Source organism: Xiphias gladius, chromosome 24 (genome assembly GCF_016859285.1).
Source record: "Xiphias gladius isolate SHS-SW01 ecotype Sanya breed wild chromosome 24, ASM1685928v1, whole genome shotgun sequence".
Lineage (NCBI taxonomy): Eukaryota > Metazoa > Chordata > Actinopteri > Istiophoriformes > Xiphiidae > Xiphias > Xiphias gladius.
Window position 1 is genome coordinate 22,514,076 of NC_053423.1, and position 21,337 is coordinate 22,535,412.

General features: G+C 43.1%; 1 protein-coding gene across 1 annotated transcript in view; it reads right to left on the reverse strand.

Annotated features, from left to right (window-relative positions):
* Positions 1-3,566: 3,566 nt before the first annotated feature.
* col11a2 (collagen, type XI, alpha 2) overlaps positions 3,567-21,337 on the reverse strand; it is a 36,393-nt gene continuing 18,622 nt past the window's right edge. Inside the window, exons 19-65 of the mRNA XM_040121925.1 lie at positions 21,107-21,160; positions 20,931-20,975; positions 19,590-19,643; positions 18,518-18,562; positions 18,266-18,319; positions 18,016-18,060; positions 16,847-16,900; positions 16,686-16,730; positions 16,366-16,419; positions 16,231-16,275; positions 15,918-15,971; positions 15,655-15,762; positions 15,011-15,064; positions 14,820-14,873; positions 14,567-14,611; positions 14,201-14,254; positions 13,662-13,706; positions 13,435-13,488; positions 13,208-13,261; positions 12,306-12,359; positions 11,898-12,095; positions 11,700-11,753; positions 11,224-11,331; positions 10,973-11,080; positions 10,713-10,766; positions 10,524-10,577; positions 10,015-10,122; positions 9,786-9,839; positions 9,625-9,678; positions 9,433-9,486; positions 9,245-9,298; positions 9,025-9,132; positions 8,837-8,890; positions 8,572-8,625; positions 8,424-8,477; positions 8,084-8,137; positions 7,819-7,926; positions 7,630-7,683; positions 7,196-7,357; positions 7,031-7,084; positions 6,832-6,867; positions 6,657-6,710; positions 6,230-6,515; positions 5,907-6,019; positions 5,490-5,558; positions 5,119-5,355; positions 3,567-4,107 (exon numbers count right to left, since the gene is read on the reverse strand). Of these exons, the coding sequence (XP_039977859.1) occupies positions 3,961-4,107; positions 5,119-5,355; positions 5,490-5,558; positions 5,907-6,019; positions 6,230-6,515; positions 6,657-6,710; positions 6,832-6,867; positions 7,031-7,084; positions 7,196-7,357; positions 7,630-7,683; positions 7,819-7,926; positions 8,084-8,137; positions 8,424-8,477; positions 8,572-8,625; positions 8,837-8,890; positions 9,025-9,132; positions 9,245-9,298; positions 9,433-9,486; positions 9,625-9,678; positions 9,786-9,839; positions 10,015-10,122; positions 10,524-10,577; positions 10,713-10,766; positions 10,973-11,080; positions 11,224-11,331; positions 11,700-11,753; positions 11,898-12,095; positions 12,306-12,359; positions 13,208-13,261; positions 13,435-13,488; positions 13,662-13,706; positions 14,201-14,254; positions 14,567-14,611; positions 14,820-14,873; positions 15,011-15,064; positions 15,655-15,762; positions 15,918-15,971; positions 16,231-16,275; positions 16,366-16,419; positions 16,686-16,730; positions 16,847-16,900; positions 18,016-18,060; positions 18,266-18,319; positions 18,518-18,562; positions 19,590-19,643; positions 20,931-20,975; positions 21,107-21,160 (3,615 nt within the window). The 3' untranslated portion in view covers positions 3,567-3,960. The remainder of the gene's footprint in view (positions 4,108-5,118; positions 5,356-5,489; positions 5,559-5,906; positions 6,020-6,229; positions 6,516-6,656; positions 6,711-6,831; positions 6,868-7,030; positions 7,085-7,195; positions 7,358-7,629; positions 7,684-7,818; positions 7,927-8,083; positions 8,138-8,423; positions 8,478-8,571; positions 8,626-8,836; positions 8,891-9,024; positions 9,133-9,244; positions 9,299-9,432; positions 9,487-9,624; positions 9,679-9,785; positions 9,840-10,014; positions 10,123-10,523; positions 10,578-10,712; positions 10,767-10,972; positions 11,081-11,223; positions 11,332-11,699; positions 11,754-11,897; positions 12,096-12,305; positions 12,360-13,207; positions 13,262-13,434; positions 13,489-13,661; positions 13,707-14,200; positions 14,255-14,566; positions 14,612-14,819; positions 14,874-15,010; positions 15,065-15,654; positions 15,763-15,917; positions 15,972-16,230; positions 16,276-16,365; positions 16,420-16,685; positions 16,731-16,846; positions 16,901-18,015; positions 18,061-18,265; positions 18,320-18,517; positions 18,563-19,589; positions 19,644-20,930; positions 20,976-21,106; positions 21,161-21,337) is intronic.

Here is a 21,337-nt window from a genome sequence, read left to right on the forward strand (position 1 = left end):
CCGCCAGAGCTCCTTTACATTGCCTGTGTTCTGGGAGAGCCTTTATGCGATTCACCTGGACGTTAGCTTTCAAAGGTTCGAACCACTGAACTCTTCATCTTCTGCCGTTGCAGGTGCTTAACTCACTGAGCAATTGAGCTCCTCTGCTTTTTAGACCTAATTTGTTTGCTTTTGAAATCAGAAGTGAAGCCACAAAGCGTCACTACGGTTTAGTCTGTCGTGTATAATCTTTCCAAGTATCTTTAGATTTTAAAACAAAACCATTCAGAGATGAAAATTTATTTTAACAAAATGAAATGAAAGTTATTTTTCTTTTGCAGCAGCTGTAAAAAAAAAAAGAATCACTGTTTAGGTTTGGAGGTGTTTAACAAGATAATTACTTGTGCACGAAATTTAAAACTGCGAGTCGCTCGAAAGTAACTTACCCCAGTGGTTTTTACTGAAGGCGACGGTCAGATTTCATGTCAACGCGGGTTTCACAGCTTGATGATTCACAGCCAGTTGTTTTAGCAATATGTGAAACGTTTTCTGCTGATGTGACTTAACTGATTTCGATAAAGCTACTGTCCCTATTTCACACAATGGCTCCAAGCAACTGATGAGAAAAACAACGGGAGAAGTAACCGCAACCGGCCACGAGGTGTCGCTGTTTTACCGTGTAGTAAAAAAATGACATGGAAAGTGTGGTGCAAAGTGGAAACACACAAATCACAACCACACCACAATGAAAATTAAAAGAGAGCAAATGAAGATAATAGTCGGAGCCCAGCAAGTTTAAAGGCAATTTTTTGCTATTACCAAGACTTTAATTGATGGCATTAAGTGGCCATCGCGAATAGTCGAATACCTATAAAAGAAATGAGTCATTGTCCTAAAAAATACGTGTAGCTAAAGGCAAACAGGCCAAACTTGACCTATACGTGTTCAACGTCCAAAAGCGACACGCAACAGTATTAAAAACCCAATTCATAAGCATCTCTAGAGTGACAATGATTCATGAGGAAACCGTGTATTTTTACATTTATATTGACAACTATTAAAATTGAAAAACATGTAGGAATACTACACGCATATTAAAAAGGTGTGTACTGTCTGTCTGTCTGTCTTCTGCCAATTTGACACACAAAAAAACAAATAAAAACAAGCTACGACCTTTTCTCGCTGCCTGTCAACGACCTAAACAAGTGAGAAACAGCGTTGTCTTGTGGCCATGTGCAGTAAAGCAAAGAATAATACTGATGGGAGGGGTTTGGAAGAAAAACAAGAGTCAAGTAGCTCTTTTTAAAAAGATTATATATTACAGAAACAGGAATTTTTAAAAAAAATTACTTACACACATTTTAAAATAATACTTTGTTCTCTTTTCAGCACCATATTTTTTATGTTGAAATGTTCGTCTTCAACACAATAAAAACAAACAAAAGTCGAGGTCGTTCTCTCTGGAGAATCTCAAGGACAGATTTTTTTATTTTTAGGTTTTGGCCATCCCACCCCGTTTTCCTGCTATATTAAAAAAAAAAAAAAAAAAAAAAAAAAAAAACACAATAAATCCAGACCCCTAGTATGATATCACCCCATAGCCACTTTATACTTACAAACAATAATCTTATTGATCACTTTTAATCCCACGGTGGCTGACAGAGTTGTCCCCTCCCTCACACAACCTTTCTCCTACACGCTGTGGTCTCTCATGGAAATTTAAAAGATCAGAGGACTGTGTGTGTCGATATGAGTAAACCGCATTCGCATCGCGAAGCCCAGCGAAGCCGAGAACCTGAGCCTGACACCAGTATAGGCCAAGTCACACAGCAGCAAGGACACGGAAATGTGACAGAGCTGGAGAGTCACCATTTAATCGTTACAGTGGAGGCAAAATTCAACAGCACAGTACAGTGGATGAAAACACTACGAAGGGTTAGGACAGTGAAATATGGCCACAGATTCTTGGGTCGTACAAAAGGAGTTTTGGACAGGGCGCGAACAGAAGCACCGTAACTCAGGCTGGCAGTGAGTTCAACATGCGAGACACTCGCTTCACTTGACCTCCAAGTGGCAGCGAGAGGAAATAAATACAAATGACTGGAACACAATACATTTGACTGGAATATTTGGTGGTTCTTGTTTTTTTTTTTTTTTAAATTTCAAAGCACCCTGTTTGTTTTAAATAAATACAATAGAATATCACTATTTCTGTACAAATGGAATGTAATGCACATTTTCCCCAGAAAAAAAAAAAAAAAAAGCTTCATGAAACTCTAAAAGAGACTAAAGAAAATGGAGGACTCGGAGTGAATAGTGAAACTTTTATACTTTGGTATAATTAGCACCTTGCCACACAGTTTCTTTCAGTAAAGCATGCATTTTATTCACTGCTGCGGGAAAAAAAAAGAGAAGGAGGGAACTCTGAATCTGATTTACATATTTAAACCCTGATGCTGTTCTGTGCTTGGCCGCAGAGACAGGAAATGTGTCCTGGATGGAAAAACAACAATCAAAAGGACCCAGAAAGTGACTCAGGAAATACTGAACTGTGGTCGTGACCCTGCTGGCTCCGTCTGTGATTTAAAGAAGAAGCATCAGCCCCTTTTTAAAAGGCACCAGTGACAGGCAAGTTCAACAGCATCAAGTTTAGCACCGTTTACAAGAATGATGGCTTTAAATTCACTGATCTAGGTATTGACGCATCTTCTATCCTGCCTCGCTGCACGCAGCAAGTTTTTTTTTATCCAATGTCGACAAATGACCAATTCATTTTCTGCTGCTCTCGGGGCTGAGGAGAGATGGTGCGGTTAAAAAAGAAGAAATCCTGTGTCCCGCTGGGCTCCATTAACCTCACTGCACAACGCCAGACGTACTTTTAATCGTCAGTTTGAGCCGCGATTCACATTTTTAGACCGTTTTGGTAAAACTGGAAACTGGTGCCATTAATTCTTTGGTTCCTTTTGATGTAATAAGATAAGAGCTGAGAGTTACGCTGCGTTTTCAATGTGAGCAACACGACCGACAAGTCAGGACAGAACTAGAGACCCTTACAGCGGTGGGTCACAAATGTTGACCGCTGGCCGCCATTTTCCTGTCAGTTTGGTGTCTGGTGTCTGGGTTTGATTTCCATCCACGAGCAGAAGTTCTGGCAAGGCAAGTGCAAAGCAGATGAAAAGTTGATTCAAAGCTTTCAGCTCTGGGCAACTTTTTATCTGGACACACGCAACACAACACAGCTGGAAACATCCCAGACGCAGACAGCTACTCAGGAGCCTCTTGCACCTGTTGTCATAAAAGAGGGACTGCCAAACAAGCTGCTCGCTGTGTGAATGTGGGACCAAAGAAGTCGAAATGATGTCGGAGTGTGACCCTTTTTTTTGGGGGGGGGGGGGGGTAAAGAGCAGCTGAGATGAGTGGAAAAAAAAAAGAGAGACAGCGGGGAGGAGAGAAGAGTGAGAGGGGGATCGGAGACGGGGGCTTCAGGCCTCAAGTTGCCGGCTTGCTCTCTCTCTCTCTCTCAGGCCGGCCCCTTTCGCTGCTGCTAAAGAAAACACTGTTTTATTCCGGAGAACGCTCCCTCCTGTTTTTTTTTTTTCTTCCTTTCTTGCGGATGTGCTCCCATGCGATGGTCTCCTCTTCGCAAGTTTTTCTTATTTCTCTCCTCTTTACTTTTCTTTTGTGACGTCCATCAACTGTCGGGAGGATGTTGCGTTCCCCAGGCACGTACTTGAGTGTGAGTGAGTGTTTGTCGCACAACAGCATCTGTGTGTGGAAGTGTGTGTGTGTGTGTGTGTGACTGATGGTTTGTGTGTGTGTGTGTGTGTGTTTCATATCATTTACAAGTTAATTTACAAATTACTGGGCATGTATGTTTATCATATATAAGTGTGTCTCTAAGTGCATGTGTGTGTGTGTGTGTGTGTGTGTGTGAGCATTTGCATGTGTTGTTCTCTGCATGGTGTGTGTGTATGTGTGTTTTTAGCCTTGGAAACAGACAGGTCCCACTTCAAAGCCAAACTGCTGGTTGCTCTCCCCAAAGTCTGACACCTTGATGTCCAGCAGAGGAAGATGCTCCACCTGTGGCGTGTTGATCTCCAGGACTGTCCTGTCAAAGCCCTTACGGTACTGCAGAGAGAGACGCACAGAGGGACACAGAGGACACACACGTGTCAGAAAAATCGGAATCAAGATATTTACACGTGGCATGATTGTGACCAGAGATCGTCTGTCTATGGCTGTGTGAACATGTTCTTGTATAGTTTCGTTGGTGTTGATATTTTTAAGCTCGGTCAGAACTCGGCACGTCAGTAACACCTCGGAAAGAGAGTTACACTTCCCAACGCGCTGCCCGGTGCTTGAAGACCACGGCACACTATTATTGAGCATTTCCCACAAAGTATCACTCTGTGTGGCGCTATTATTCCAAGACAATATCTGGCCACCAAAACAGGCAATTCTCAGGTTTCTCACGTTAAGCTAAAGGCTTCACTACATCCTGCAAATGTAAACCCTGGTAAAAATGACGACAACATAGTTTGAACAGCGTTCAAGGGTCAAGAATAAAATAAAATTAAATGTAAATGAAAAACAATGGGTGTAAAAAGAAAGAGCTGTGCGGTTTCTCTTGTGATTTGCAGTGCAAGAGGAGACATTAATTACATATTTTTTGTATATATCTATATTTTTTGTGTACTTCAAGTGAGTGTACATCATGATGCATGGTGCCAGAGTGTAAGCAGTCAGCTTATTAATTTCCAATTGTTAGTCAGAAAATATCTAGTGTAGCATGTTGAATGGCTGTAGAGGGGGGGGACCCTATTAATTTGGCCCCATGAAAAGAAATGGTATCTTTATGTTCTTAATGTGATGTATTGTCCTGTTGAACCAGGATGACGAGGGATCAATCTGCAGCGCAAACCAACGGGATATCGGCTCGATTTGATCTGACAGGCAGAAGGGCTGTTCAGAAATCTGTTGGCTTCACTGGTTCGATGTTGGATGAGTAATGCCCAAGAGCGCAGAAAGGGGTCATTACTGAAGAGACGCTGCTTCCCAGGAAGTGACGCCTTTCCAGAAAGAGCCAATAACCCGGGGCTTTCAACGGGGCAGAGTCAGTTGGAGTGTGTGTAAACTCACAGAGCAGCCATCGACCAAGGCTTTGATGTAAGGGTTGGTCTCGTAGCTCAGCTCCTCGTTGTTGGCGCCCTGGAGGTGCAGCGCCCTGTCGTAGTTGTTCTTGGCGCTTTGGTCGGCCCAGGCCACCGAGCGGTGGCAGTGGTAGGTGAAGTTCTGGTGGGCCTGGACGCTCAAGAGACGCAGGAAGCCCAGTTGGACCACGCCCACAGGCTCGCCGTTGGAGTCCACGTAGGAGAACTGGGAGGAGGTAGTATAGAAAAAGGGAGAAAAAGGGAGGAAAAAAGTGGAGTCAGAAAAAGAAAACATAAGGTGGGAACAAAAGTACAGACTTAAATAGAAACAGTCACAATCTCACAGCCAGGATCACTAACCTTACTACCAGTGGCAAACTGGCTGTACCAGGATCCTGGAGTCTCTTTGTCCCAGGAGCTCATCTTCACCTGCCACCAGAAAAAGCCACATCACATATTATAGTCGGACACGTTTATTTTGATTGTTTATTTGTGCAAAAATCAACATAACAGCTGTTGTGAGAAAATCAGACCGTTTTTAACAACAATCTGGATCACATGTTTCCGAACCATTATAGCATTCGTGTCTCCTTAGTTCTATTATAAATGTGAGAAAACTATAGTCTTAGTGAGCAGATGCAATTGGGGAATTGGGTTCTATTAAAAGTTTTTTTCTTACACACAAAAGCATCACTCCTATCCCTAAAATATTTATTTCAATGGATTTGATAGCTTGCACTCAGAGATTTCACAGTGTTGCTGATTTGGTGGACTGACCGTGTTGATGCCCTTGCTGGGATACAGGCACGTCTCTGCTCCATTAGTGAAATTACAGAAGACCTTGAAGGAGTCTCTGGAGCAGCCCTGGTTGGGGTCGATCCAGTACTCTCCTGCAGCGGGTGACAGAAAGACAAAGCAAGGTGGAAAAAATCTTTTAATATGTGTTTTTTATTTGATTTTTATTTCTTTCTTTATGTAGTGTTCGTTCTATAATGTCTATAATTTGCATAAACTAGTTATTTAATGCAGTGATTTCAACAGCAGGACTGGAACTGGATGGAAGGACCATTGCTCTCAAATTTCTGGGTTAGGTCCCTTACCGTCTTTGAGGTCTGGCTGGCTGAGGTGCAGGTCCTGGCAGGTGCGGGCTGGGCTGTCCTGGGTGCCCAGAGGGAAGCGCATGGTCTCGATCTCCTGTCGAAGTGAGTTGAGAGAGCCAAAGATCTCCTCCATTCCCTCACTGCCCATCAGGAACTCATTGCCAGTGGCGTCAGACGCAGGCATGTCGGGGTCGGACTCAGGGAGCAGCTGGCTGGCGTCGATGGAGCGCTTGGACTTGGGACTCCTCTGGATGGGCAAGGGCTGAATGACCTCCCCTGGTGGGCCCTGGGAAGCAAGTTTACATTTTCATCAGCTAACTGATGATCAACAGTGAGAGTGAGTGCAAAGAGTGAGCATAGAAGAATCCAAATGAAAAATCCTACTTTTTTCCTGAAGTTTTTTCACAAAGAAAGGTGAAGTACTTACAGGAGGTCCAGGAGGTCCTTGTACACCCTTCTCTCCCTTTGGACCAGCTCCTCCCTAAACACAGCAGGTAGAGGAAAGATTTGAGAAGCATTACAGCATCAAATCAAAGTCAATGAATTTTTTTGCAAACAATTTCACTCATATGGTGGTACAAATACTTTTAAAGTATACTCACAGAAGCACCCTTGGCACCTTTGATACCTTGAGGACCCTGGAAAAGATATTAGGCTTTAGTTTTATGATGGCGACTATCCTTCAGTGTTTCACCACTGTAACTACTCACTACGAAACTCAAAAACATTATGGGAACGGAGCCAAGAGGAAGAAGAAGGTGAGACGGCATCTTGATGGGGTTAAACAGTACAAGAACTCACAGGCAGACCAGGAGGACCAGCTGGGCCGATGGGTCCGGTGCCTCCAGACATTCCCTATAACAACACATGAGTCATGACGTGAGCATACATTTCATACATTTTTGTCAAAACGAACGTGAATAATGTTGGATGAGCTGCTCCACAAGTGACAGAGGTCGGACTTACAGGCTCTCCTTTGGGTCCGGAGGATCCCTGAGGCCCAGGCATACCTCGGTCTCCCTTCTCTCCCTGCTCTCCCGGGGGTCCAATGAGGCCGATAAGACCGGAGTGTCCCTTCTCTCCCTTGGCACCGGGGTCTCCACGCAGACCAGGCAAACCAGGAGGTCCCTGCAGGAGGAGAAGGAGAGAAAGAAGAGGAGGGGAGGAAGACAGCGAAGAGGTGGTGGAGGCGACGAGAAACATGAGAAACAGGAAGAGAATAGAGAGAGAGAGAATGGGAGACGGAAGATGGGAAGAGGAAAAGTTGAGGGACAAGGCAGTAGGCGGAAAGGACTGCTGTACGATCAAAACTAACTTTACAACTTACTTTAACAAATGTGCTGTATGTCAGAATGCAGACTACATGTATGAATGAAAATAAAAAGGCACTGTTATCTTACGAGGGGCCCAGCTGGTCCTTTCTGTCCAGCAAGTCCTGGAGATCCTTGCTCACCCTGAAACGCAGACACAAATTTACCATGTAGCCATCCAACACACCATACGAGGAAATGTCATATACACAAGATAATTATTGTGTTGTCTATTTGCTGCGTTAACAAATACAAAAAGGATTCAATAGCTTTACAGACCACTGATCCTGGGAGTCCTCTGAGACCTTCTGTTCCCGGTTTTCCTGGTGCGCCCTGGGGGCCGACGGGACCGGTTTTTCCGGGTGGGCCGACAGCACCTGGGTCTCCCTGTAAATGATGATGACGAGGAAGATGATTCAAATGTTTTGGTAAGTTATTCTGCGCATTATCTAACAGTATAAGTTATACATCACGATCGGCTAGCAAAAAAAAGAAAATACATTCTCCGGTTGATTAGGGAGAATAAAAGAAGAGTTAGACTCACCTTGGTTCCCTTCTCTCCCTGACGTCCCTCTGGTCCTCGGGTTCCAGCAGGACCCTGGCAAATAGAACATGTAACAGTACATTTACAAACACAAAATACAGCAAGTGATATTCTGTCATTTCAAAGTCCATCATTTAATCATGTCTATAGCAAGAAAGATCACAACAATGATCACAACGTGATGTCTGCACGGCAAACATAGGCCATTCGAAGTTCTTCAGGGGATTCTTCTAAGGGAAGAGGGAATCCAAATTGGATTCAACATCACTGTCGGCATAACTGCATAACCGTTCATGCGGAAGTGCTCACGGGCAGCACCAAATGAGGAGGGTGACCTTACCCTCTTTCCTGGGGGGCCGGGAGGTCCGTTCTCACCGGGAGGTCCAGGGGAGCCCTGCAATAAGAGACAGAGAGAGAGGATTGAGGTGATGGAGACATTATATAATACTTCATTCCAAATATCTGCAGCGCTGCATCTTTTGACTTACAGATTCTCCTGGTTCACCATCTTCTCCTCTCTCCCCCTTGGCGCCATCGTGGCCCTGAAGTCAAGCAGATCGGGGTTAGTGGTTTTTATTCATCTTCTTCAGTAAAGCAAAAAGCTCAGGACAACGTGTGTACGAAACAAGCTGAACTGAACTATTGGTAGCCCTGCAGCCACAGACATCATTATCTGAAATATTCTAAATCTAAAAGAATATTTTACTGATATGGTGCCTAAATAGAAAAAAGAAAAGAAAAAAAAATACTCACTCTGGGTCCAACCTCACCGGGGGGACCAGGATCACCTGGGAAACCAACAGGACCCTGAAGTTGGAGAAAAAGAAGAATTTAGAGAGAAAATCACTTGTTTTTTCTGCAGTGTAGTCTAAAGTCGTTGATCTTTAGACTCCACTGCTAATGTCATTATGTCTGTGTCTGTGTCCCTGTGGGTGTCATACAGGGTTTCCTTTGGGTCCGTCGTCTCCAGGTCGTCCTCGCCCTCCAGCAGGTCCAGCGGTTCCAGGTTGTCCGGCCTCTCCCTTCTCTCCACGCTCTCCACGAGGACCCTGGCGACAGAAGCGCAAAAGTCTTCGTTAACTCATCGACGCCACTGACCCGTAAGTGAAGGCACAGTCTCCTGATATCTCAGCCCACAAGGTGTCGGGGTCAGACACTCACCTTCTTTCCGGGCTCTCCTACAATTCCAGGTGGTCCACCCTCACCAGGCTCTCCCTGTGGAGCAAACAGTATTCACTTTAGTTATCAGGACCAGTTGAAATGAATTCAGTTTTTATTTCTTTGGACACCATCAAACTCATGCAGAAGTATCACTATAGTGTCAGCAAAAAAATTCTGTTTCTCTGCACCTTCTCTCCAATAGGTCCAGGATTACCAATACCACCAGGAGGACCTTGAGGACCCTGAAAAACACATTCAAAAACAATTCAGACAAAAAGACTGAATAATTTACATTTACATACAGTCAGTGTTGCACTAGTGCAGTAACTGTTCTACGACAGTTTTTTGTAGGGTAACCTGTATACACTGTATACACTCACATCAGCACCGTTGGGTCCAGCGGGGCCACGGGGTCCGGGAGGGCCAGGAGGACCCTGTAAACATAAGGAAGGTTGTGCTTTTATCATCATTTATTAATTTATTGTGAAACAAGAAGTCACTGAACCAGGCACTATGGTAATAACGTGTTTCTGAAACTCACCAGAGGTCCAACATCGCCTGTCTCTCCTTTCTCACCTGGTGGTCCTGGCAATCCCTGCAGGACAAAGGTGACAGTTACAGGAGGTTCTAGTTTAGTATAGCAACTTAGAACAAGCGTGTAGCTCTTACTTCACGTATATATTTATGTCAAAGTCTAAAATCAAGACTCGAGAAAGATTTGAATGAATCTGCCTCTGAAACAAGTATTGTGGCTTTTTGGGGTTTTTTACCTGCAGTCCGATAGGTCCTGGGGCTCCGGGGAATCCTCTGGATCCTTCGTCACCTTTAGCTCCAAAAGGCCCCTGCTGGCCCCTCGGTCCAAGCTCTCCATCAGCACCCTGCACCACAGAGGAATATAAACAGAAATTAAGACCTGGAGATGATAATAAGTTAGCTGAAAACATGGTCCTCAACTACTCGTCATAGTGACTGAATGTTCGATATCTTAATTTCTCATGTTTGCAGTATTGATCTGTGTAGCATTCATAAAGATTAAATTTCCATTTTTCTTTATGGGGAAAATTCTCTGCCACACGGGAAGTTACGAGTTTTATATCCCGGTTTGTTGGATAAACAGAAGAACTAAGTCTGTAGCGTGAGCACTGACAGGGCCCGCTAGAAACTCAACTAGCACCAAATGCATCATATTGCAAGTTGATACAATCAGAAAGAAGTAAAACCAACTGACACCGCAAACTGTAGGTTTTTTTTTCAAAGAGTTAAAGTCACAGCAACTTACAGCAGGACCAGGCTGACCGACGGGACCCATTGGACCAGGTGGACCAGGAGGACCCTGACAACAGACAAAAAGCACAGTGAGCAAAACAACGAAACGGCATCAATTAGGACATTTTTATTCACAAATCAAATTCCGATCATTTCCATCAGAAATAAATGTTAGGGCTCAAAGCAAGTCATTGTCACTCACATGCTCTCCTTTTCCTCCCTTGGCGCCCTTCTGACCAGGCTCTCCAACCTCCCCCTGAAATGACAAAGAAACATCACATTACAGCCAAGACAGGTTTGAAGCAAAGTGCTGAAGTGAACGATTATCTCTCCTGACAAGAGCATGTTGGTGGCACAGCTCAGTAACCGCACCGAGCCATTATTCTGGATGATTAATAAGGTAACTAAGGTGGTTTTGAAAAGGAGGTGTGGCTATGAAGACTGTTACTCAGAGTTACTGGCCTTGTCTCCGTCCTCTCCGGGTACTCCAGGTGATCCGGCGGGGCCAGGCAGACCCACGGGACCCTGCACTCCATCACGACCTGCTGGGCCAATAGGGCCTTTCTCGCCCTTAACAGGAGAAAAGGAACAAAGAGGAGAATCAACAGATGATTTTTTTTTTTTTTTTGCTGGATGGACAATGTTCATCTCATTCTGAATATCGAATCAAATGCACTACTGCAAACTGGACAAAAACATTTCAGAATACTCACAGGAACCCCCTTCTCTCCAGCGGGTCCAGGAGGCCCCTGAGGGCCTGGTCTGCCAGGAGGTCCAACAGGTCCAGCGGTACCAGCTGGTCCCCTCTCACCAGGAGACCCCTAGAAAGGTAAAATATCATCAGGACAGTACCAATTACAGCAGGCATTCATTAAATGAATACTTAATTCTTAAGATGGATGGACTGAGCTAGTATGATTACTTTACAAACGATTTCATTGTGACATCTCGTAATAAAATATTCAAATATTTGTCAAATGAAAATCCACAAAATGATCTGTAGGCAGAAACAAATACAAATGATGGTGCCGACCTAATTCAAAGTAAATTACACCCTCTGTTGACAGACTACAGTGCTGTCACTGAGCGGGGTAGCTAGATATTAGTGTTTTTTTCTTTTTTTTTTTTGCTCCATTAGTTGGAGTTAGGGAGTTGTGAAAATGAACTTTTCATATGGTTTGAAACGTACAGCAGGTCCAGGAGGTCCAGCAGGTCCTTCGCTTCCCTTCAGTCCTCCACCTCCCTGGAAGAAAAGACAAAACGGGATTCATCGGTAGTTTTTCACCGAACCTCAGCCACACACTTCTGTCCAAAGGACCACTTATTGCTATTAAACTCACAAATATCTGCCTGACAATCTGTGCCGATTTCTTTTGGCCATACTCACAGGGGTTCCAGGAAGTCCTCTCTCCCCAGGGAAGCCTCTCAGTCCTGGGGGCCCATCCTTACCAGGGCCTCCTTGGGGTCCAGGGTCTCCCTTGGTGCCCTCCTTCCCTGAGTTACCAGGAAGTCCCTGCTCTCCAGGTGGACCTGGGGGTCCGGGGTGGCCACGCTCGCCCATGGGGCCGGTCTCTCCTGATGGCCCCTGGGAGGACAGAGAAATAGATGGAGATGGAGAGGGCAGAGAGGGGGAGGAGGATGTAAAGTGCAAGTAAAAAATGATGAGAATGGATAGAAGGTGTACAGAAAAGAAAGAACAGACGAAAAGGAAAAAGGACAAGTTGTGTTGTTATGAAAACTTATGATGTATTGTATCAGTAACGAGAAAATTATGCCCCTCGATTAAGAAACTTACCTGAGGTCCAACGACTCCAGGAGGCCCAGGTGGACCCATCTTACCTTGGAAACCCTGTAGGAAATAAACTCAGTTAACAGATAATCTACAAAACGTCAAACCTCCTTCCATTCTGGTGAGATGCATCGCAATTCGTGTCTCAATCGTCGGAACAACTCAGCTTCTTTTTCCTTTGATGGAGAGGGTGTCCTGTCCCTAACGATTTGTCCATTCAACACATAACAGAAATAATGGCCCTGTCCTCAGCACATGACGTAATAATCCCCCGTAACATGTGAACAGCTATTTTCGGGGTCACAGCAAAGGAGAGGGAACAATGTAGAAAAACAGATTGGAACATTCCAGTGAAACTCAGCACATCAACCTGAATAATAACTTCACTACAACTTGATTTTCTGTTGTGGCTCCCTCATATGATCAGCAACAAGTGAATGCTTTTAGCAACTATGGCGACTGTGTAGCTGTGTCAGTGCCGGGGTTAGATATCTAAAGTAAGCTTGTTAGGTCCATAAACAACCACACCTGATGTCTTCTTGAAACCAAATCATTTCCCAGCTTCAAAACCAACAGGAAACGGTGTAAAACACATAATTCATATATTATTTTCCACAGTATTAAAAAAAACAAAAAACATCCTGAACAAACTAATCACTGACAGAATTTCTGAGTGACTGCATCCGTGAACAAAAATGAGAAAAGTCACTCACACTGTCTCGCTAAGTGCTGGTATATTTATTAATTTACAACACAAATCGGTCTGTTTGATCTTTATTCATCATATTTTTGAGTGACGGCAAACTAAAAGAAAGCCATGATTGGAATCGGGAATGTCTTAAACTCAGTAATTTAAAGAAGTGGAGCACTTTAATAGTAGTGAAAAAAAAAAAAAAAATCAAACTTACAACTTCTCCTCTCTGCCCGGGGTGTCCAGGCAGCCCATCCTTTCCTGGTGGTCCCTGTAGGGACACATTACAAATACTAATTAAATCTCCGCCTTAAGATATGTTTTCCTACGAGCAAGAGGGAACATCAAACACATATTCCCTTATGAAAAGCCAGGTGATACCACCTTGAACATACACAGTACCTACAATCAGTATTAGAAACTGGTATCAAAACATTTTCTTACAGGAGGTCCCTTTGGTCCGGGGAAACCGTTGGCGCCCTGAGGCCCGGGCAATCCCTGGTGAGACAACAACGTATGATATAATGAGACCATGTATAGTAATATCCAACGGAGCCATTCGATATCTTACGGAAACCTTGCGTGATGCGAGGCCCAGATTTGACTGTGAGCTCTGACCAAGCGCTACCCGGCGGGGACGTGCTCTCTTGTCGTGAAAATAAAGCGCTTACCCTCTCTCCAGGAGGACCAGGAGGGCCATCGCTTCCCGAAGTTCCCTAACAGGAAACAATTTAAAAAACAAAGAGAAAGAAAAAAAAAAACACAGTACTTAAAAACTGGATCACAAACTAAATTGCATAGGCTTCACTTCAATTCTGAGCCAGGTTATTCTGAGTCAAAGATCTGGATTTTTAAAAAAAAATATTTATAAACAAATCATAGAAAACAGCTGGCATCCAGTGTTTTTAAGCAAGATAGCAAGGAATGGTTTGCTACAGATAAGAATTTTCTCCCGAAATATCTTCAGTTTCAAATTCAAAGGTTTAGATTGTTTTAGTTATTAAGTTTTAAGAATCAAACTATCCAAGTTTGGGTTCCACCAATGTAAGTACAGTATATAATGACTGTGATGTGGAAAATGACTAACAATTCATAATGACAACATGATCGTCATCAACAACAACAATCATCGTCACGGTGGCACTCGCGAAGCACTAATATGGACTCAGTTTTCCGGTACGATCCGGATAAATTCACTGCGCAGACAAACCTTTGCTCCTGGTTTCCCGGTTGCGCCCCTCGGTCCTCTCTGTCCTCTGGGGCCCTGGTGGTCACAAACAGTAAGTGTACTTCATGAAACGGTTTCATCAGTCAGAAACAATGCAAATGTGACGCTATCTGTGACTGCGGAGATCTACGATGAGTTTTAAATGAGTTGAATCGGAGCTTTAATAGTAACCTAACACCCTGCTGTTTTTGCTGACTTCCAGTGGTTTTTCATATCACCTTGCTGCAGTGATTTACAGCCCCGATGTTAAGTTACTCTTTATGGAAGGAAGATCATCATCCTCTGAGCAGGATGAAAGCTTTTAAAAAAATTGACTGAAAGAATTCATTAATGAATGAGAAATGGTACCGTTGGTCCTCTTTGTCCTCTTGGCCCGGATTTGCCACTGAGACCCTGATAAAAAAAAAAAAAAAAACAATTACATGACTCAATCAGACAGAGATAAAACTATAAATTAAAAATGAACCATAAAACTTAATCTGGAGCATCCAGCAGTCTAGATTATTTGTGTAGCGTGACCTTTGCTTTGATCACTAATCATTTGTAGCATTAAGGAGCTGAATGGTCTGTAGCAAAATGTTCCACAGAACCATCGACTTACCCTCGTTCCTTTCTCGCCGTTGGAACCAGGGAATCCCGGGAATCCCAGAGATCCCTAAGAAAAACAGATCAACATCTCAACATCGGTACGGGTACAGACGCCTGCTGACCATTAGTGTGTAAAAAGAAGTCATCTTGGATGAGTAAGTGAGTCCGTGTGGATAACAGATGCCGTATGTGTGTTCCTCTTACCTTGGGTCCTTGTCTTCCAGGATATCCAGGAAGTCCAGGAACACCAAGTTTACCCTGTAATGCCACGATTACATCATTAGTCATTAACGTGAATCGATCACAACAGGTGTAATTGTGTTGAAAGATTTCTGACCTGTCCGCAACAAAGTGTATTACAAAACTAACAATAATGATTTGTTCAAATTTGGGAATATATGCTATAATATGAACGGTAAATGAGAAGCAGCTGCTGCGATGCTACGATCACATTAAAATGCAAAAAACCCAAAGGTATACTACAAGGCATCAAATGGTCCTGCTTCATTCAAATGCACTTGCAGTATGATCTAAAGTACTGTAAAGTACATCCGTTTCACTCAAGTGCCCATACAACCACAAGAGGGCAGCAAAATGACATTTCCTCGCCCACTGTATTATCGAAAAGGAGGCCTTCCCTTAATTGTGAGAAAATGGGAAATATCTTGGTAGATTTGTGGGAAACATCTGCACTTTCAGAGCAAAAACCTGAAGGCCAGTTTCAGTAGAGTTTCACTTCAAAGAAATTACACATTTAGCAGGAAATGACGCTCCTGAGACTATCAGTACCCTATCTCCCGTTACTATGAGCCCGTCATGTAATCTTGTCCCCGTCGAACGGGTCGTACCTTCTCTCCAACTAATCCAATTGGTCCGATCTCGCCAGGGGGTCCGACGCGACCCTTTGGCCCCTCTGGACCGTCCTCTCCTCTGGGGCCCGGTACTCCAATCTCACCCTGTCAGCAGGAGACGAAGCAAAACCATCAGAATAAATCAGCACAATATATAAAAGAGTAACAACTCACAACTCAAGTTAATTCCTCAGTCATGCCCTTCATTCATCCATCCGTCGTTACGTTAATGAACCAATTACTCCATCAACCGATCTTACCCTCTCTCCCTTGGCACCAAAATCTCCTTTGATTCCAGGGAAACCGTCTTCGCCCTAGAAACACAAACAAGCAAAAAATATACATATGCAGTAGAACAATATACAGTATCAACCTTGTTTTAGAATTTAGGGCAAAAATCCTGTAAACAAGGACAGTACATGCCCTGGTTTTTCCCTAACATATTGCTGTTGTGCATCAACTAACAATGCTGATATTAGTGTAGTTTACCAGAGCAATTGTCATGTAAGGGGTGGTATTTCTTGAGTGAGTGATAAGTATTTTCAAACACTGTTTTTGTAATGAATCACTTACCTTCTCGCCCTTGTGGCCCTTCAGACCACGGATTCCTTGAGCACCCTGCAAAATGCAAGCATTAAATAATCAGGACAATGATAGGCTAAGGAACATCTCAGCTTTAAGCTTTAATCTTTTTAAAGATTAACTGACCTTGATGCCACGGGGGCCAGGGTAGCCAATAGCTCCCTGAGGACCGTTGGGACCCTGGAGAAGGTCAAAGAAAGAAGAACGAGTTGACAACACAATAAATACGTTCCAGTTTATACGCTGGGTTGTTATTTTTACACGGGCAACTACAACTACAAAGACATATTTAAAAATACTGCACCAACATTTTACTGGAAATGTGTATTTTAATCTAATTCTTTCAGATTTAACATGTTTGTCCAGCGTAGAGTCAAATTTAATTGGTGAATTGAGTTTGTTAGATGGAAGGAACGTGGTGTGATGGGGTTATGACTGACACCCACCTGGTTTCCTTTGGTTCCAGGAGGCCCCTCCTTTCCTGGGTGACCCTGAGAAGAGAAGACACAGAGAGGTCAAGCCTCGGGAAGGACATCTGGTGTTGGGGACTCAACTGAGTTCAGTTGTTATGATATAAAAAAAGAAAAAAAGGAAGAGGCAAACGTACGGGAGGGCCGTCAGCGCCAGGCATTCCCGGCAGACCTGGTTTTCCTGTGGGACCCTGATGGAGAAGAAGACAAGGTGGTCATGTGTGAAAAAATCAGCAGAAATAAGGACCCATGAGCAGTCTTTATTTCAAATGTCTCATATCTGGATAAAATCTTGATGCAAGTTAAGTCTTTGTTAAGCAGATCCCAAATCTGATTGCATCCATCTTGCTTTACCAGGGTTAGAGGCACTTCTCTGTAGTCTCCACTCCGGTCCAGAGGGTGGTGCCGTGGCACCTAAACCTGTTCGGTAACTTCCATAGACTTCCACCAGAAAAAGAAGAACTTGTGCTAAAAGATGGTCGGAGAAGTACCGACAATACATGGGTGACTGGCATGGCTGAACTATGAGCGAGACAGAGGTTTTGCTGGCCATCGGGGCTATTCGGTGCCGATCCTGCCTCACCCCTTCAGATCCCAAAGTGGTTGCACTGATCAGATGCATGCTACATGTTTGCATTGTATATGACTAAGAGTGTTGAAATTGCCGGAGCTTGAATAAAAAGATCCTCATATCATACATCCATTTGTCAATTTATACTGAAAAAAATGAAAAAAATATTGCTCAAAAACACCTTCAAAATCCTATAACTTTTACTGTGTTGGAAAAAGAAAATATTATATTGGATTATGGACTATGAAATATGTGACTTTCTCCTCTACCAGGAAGTGTAAATAAAAATCACAACCAATAAAACTATCAGAGATTTTTTAAGAATCTGGCCCCTCTACTTCTCCCATCTCATAAAACGGCCATTCTCTCCCAAATGGACACAGGCTTTTACTTTGTAATATCCTTCACTGCATTATGTGTCACTCCAATATGATTTTTTTTTAAATACAAAAAAACAGAAAAAAAAAAAAAAAAAAAGAATTTCCATCTCCCAAAGCTCCTCTAGGAGCTAAATCTGCCTGAATAGATTTTTTTGGACATTCTTCTCTCTCTAGTTTACGTCTGTCTTTCATGAATGAAGAGCGTTTAACAAGGGAAATCAATCAAACAAGTTCATCCTGGTCATTCTATTGTATAACCGTTGCTTGTTGAATATATATCCTTGAACAAGTTAACTTCCTGTATCTTAAGTTACTTTTAGGACAGAATAACTTCATTTCATTTTTGGTTTCTTACTTTCTCTCCTGGGGGTCCGATTGGTCCCTGAGGTCCTGGCATTCCCTGCAAAAATAAACAAACAAATAAAACAAAACACACATGAGACAAATGCTCAACGAATTAAACGACCACACACGCTCAACATTTCTGTTTCCTTTTGTTTCTGTTTGCCTGTGTATGCACGCCCTTGCTCTTTATCCCACAGTTACTCAGTGAAAGAGGGTAATATCACAGGTATGTGATTCTGGCCCGCTGTGCTCTGTCTCACCTGAGTTCCTGGGGTTCCCTGTTGACCTGGAGGTCCTGGCTCTCCTTGGGGACCCTGAGAGACAGAAACGCAAGAGGGTAAAGTGACGACAAATGCGAAGAAAACAGCAGGACCGAGTGAAGGACAGCTGAGGAGGAGAGAATCATATCTTAGAATTTTTGCTAAGGTAATGAGTCCTGCTACTAATGATCTACCGCTTCAAAAGTACAAGGTTACGTGATAACATGGTAGGTAACTTATAGCGACACTGACCAAGTTTCCTTTGGGACCTTGGGACCCGTCATTTCCTCGCACACCCTGAGAAGACAAGAGAATGAATAGAATGAATAAAACAATTCACACGGTTGCACATACTCATAACTAACTCACTAAGGTGAAGGCTTCTATCCAAAGTACATTTTCCTTGACTGCAGTGGGAACTGCATTCAAGAAAGGGTCGAGGTCCCTCACAAGCATATTATATATTTTGGTGATGGTGCTAGCGTGTGTCCTTAGATCTGCAGAAAATCAGCAGGCACTTAAACTCAGCTGCTTAAAGGGGAACTCCACCGATTTCTTAAAAACATTTTCATGAAAAAAGTTGTATAAACCCTTTTGCTGTGTGTGAAGTCTGACGAATTGTCCCGAGCAACGTCGCTTGAGTCAGCCCCTGGTTGGGTCTGAAGACTACAAGTTTAAAAAATGAAAACAATCCGGGGGTTCGGAGTTAGAAAGAAGTTACAGTGGCCGATCTCCGTAGCCCGTTCCTCATCTCTGCTCGAGGTAAGTGTCTCAAGGCTGCACCAGTGGCTACGGGCGTAACACTCCTGAAATCTCTGGCTGAGCTGTAACGATCAAGATGCAGTGGGTAACGTAGGTGCCAGGTTTTGACAGGGATGGAGAATACGTAGAATAAAAAAGACGCTATCTCTGGTTCTTCTGCATCTATTTTGATCATTTTAAAAACAAAAAAACAACGCCCATTGTGAGAGTGACAATGTTACAGGAGTGTAATACTAAATTGGTGGAGTATTTCTTTTAAAAGCAGAGCTCTACCACTTTAGCCAAGCAACTCTTGTATATATAAATATAATGTCCGAGCGTCATACGGATACTGTGCACATGGCTGCCTAAATCCTGGGTGATACTGGGTGTCTTGGAATTGTTCTGGGGTGACTGTGGGAACACTACGACCTCATTTTTAGATTACTGGATACCCCCGTCTTTATCAGGGTGCAGGATGTTGTTTTGATGGGTGCTGTGGGGGCTCAGTGGTCAGGGAGGGATGAGACAGTGCTGCCAAAATAACAGCAGCTCAGTGTGGTTTGAAATCGTTTTTACTCACAGGAGGTCCAGGGATTCCAGGAGGACCTTTGGGTCCGAGCAAACCGCGAGGTCCCTAGAAACACACACACACACACACAAGATCAGTCAGTAAACCGCATGCAATATGTTTAAATTGTTAATTTGTGAAAATGTATGTTTAAAGAACATGATTTAATTCACACTCCGTTATAAATTTCAACTCTACCGGGAAGAAATGTTTGATACGTAACTTTCTTACAAGTGTGTTGCTTGATTTTTCATTTGTGTCTTTGATACCAGGACTCATTTTGATCTTCAGTTAAAAATGTTGTATGAGACTCTTTCAACAAGACAAATGCTTTTCAGATGGGGTTTGGAAAACGGTGAAAAATGTTGTTATTGTAATAAAAATGTGACATTGAAAATACGCTACATTTATTTTGATTTTGTCCTCACGTTGATGGCTTGCGGGTGGATATCTAAAGATGACTTGCTTTGTATTCTATTGCCCACAAACAAGATTACTTGGTTCCTTTAGAGGCAGTAGCTCTTCTCTTAAATATTCTTCTACACTATTTTATTCTGGAGGATATAACTGAAAACAAGTGAAGTTGGATGATTATGAGAAAAAACAATGGTGTGAATTAAGGCCAGGTCTACGTCTGGAATAGTTCATCTTTATTTATTATTTTTTTGTTTTCTATTTATTTTTATTATTACCTATCTATTTTTTTCGTTTGTGTTTTGTTTGGGTGTGAGGGATATTTCATTATTTTATTTTTAAAAAGTAACCAGTCCTATTTAATGACTTCTGTAACATTTTGAATGTTAATTCTGTTTCTGATTTATTATTATTATTATTATTATTATCATTATTATGAATGATTCATAGTGGTGATGTCTTTAATGGGAATGAAGCTGACAGGAGTTGACATCCAGAACATCACAACGCACAAAGAAAGAAAACCTATGTATAAGTGACGTGCAAAAAGTAAATAGTTGTAGTGATAACTCTTAACCAGGCGCCCCTGGTTCTTACAAGACATTACTTTTTAGAACACCCTCTCAGTCTGTACATGTATTGGTGATTGTCGTGTAAAAACTTTGTGATGCACCCTACATCTGTGATGCTCATAGCACTTGGCTGCACCTTGTACCTCTTCATCATTGCCCTACACATAATTGCAGTGAGGAACAGCCAAACTATCTCAGGTGTTATGGCTACGGTCAGAAACAAGAGGTGTAGAGGCAGAACAGTAGTGCAACAGGTGGATGTATTTTGGGATGCTGTTTCTAACAGAACTACCGGGGGGATAAGTGACATACAGACAGACGTTAAAGACAAATTTAAAATCAGCTGGGCTGTCATGGAAACACTCACTGGTTCACCTGGGAGACCCCTGGGTCCAACGTCTCCGTCGTCTCCCTGGAAACACACAAAAGCAATGCATCAAGGATGGAAAGGTGCAGATTATTAAGAGACAGGGAGTGACACAGTGACAGATGTTTTGAGTAGCGCCTGGAATCCTTTCAGAGTCTTTTCGCATAACTTCGTACCCTCTCTCCGTCCTCTCCTTGAGGTCCTGGGGGTCCCATTCCTCCTGTGTCACCCTGGGGAGATGAGGAATCATAAAATTCCTTAGCGCTTATTACAAACAAACACTCAAGTATTCATGTTCTTATACAAGTTCAAGAAAAAGAACAACAGTTTGTTGACTCGTTCTGAACTGTCACACTGTGCCTTTGCAATGTGTGAAGTATATGTGGCGTCGCGACTGTTTTGCCGTT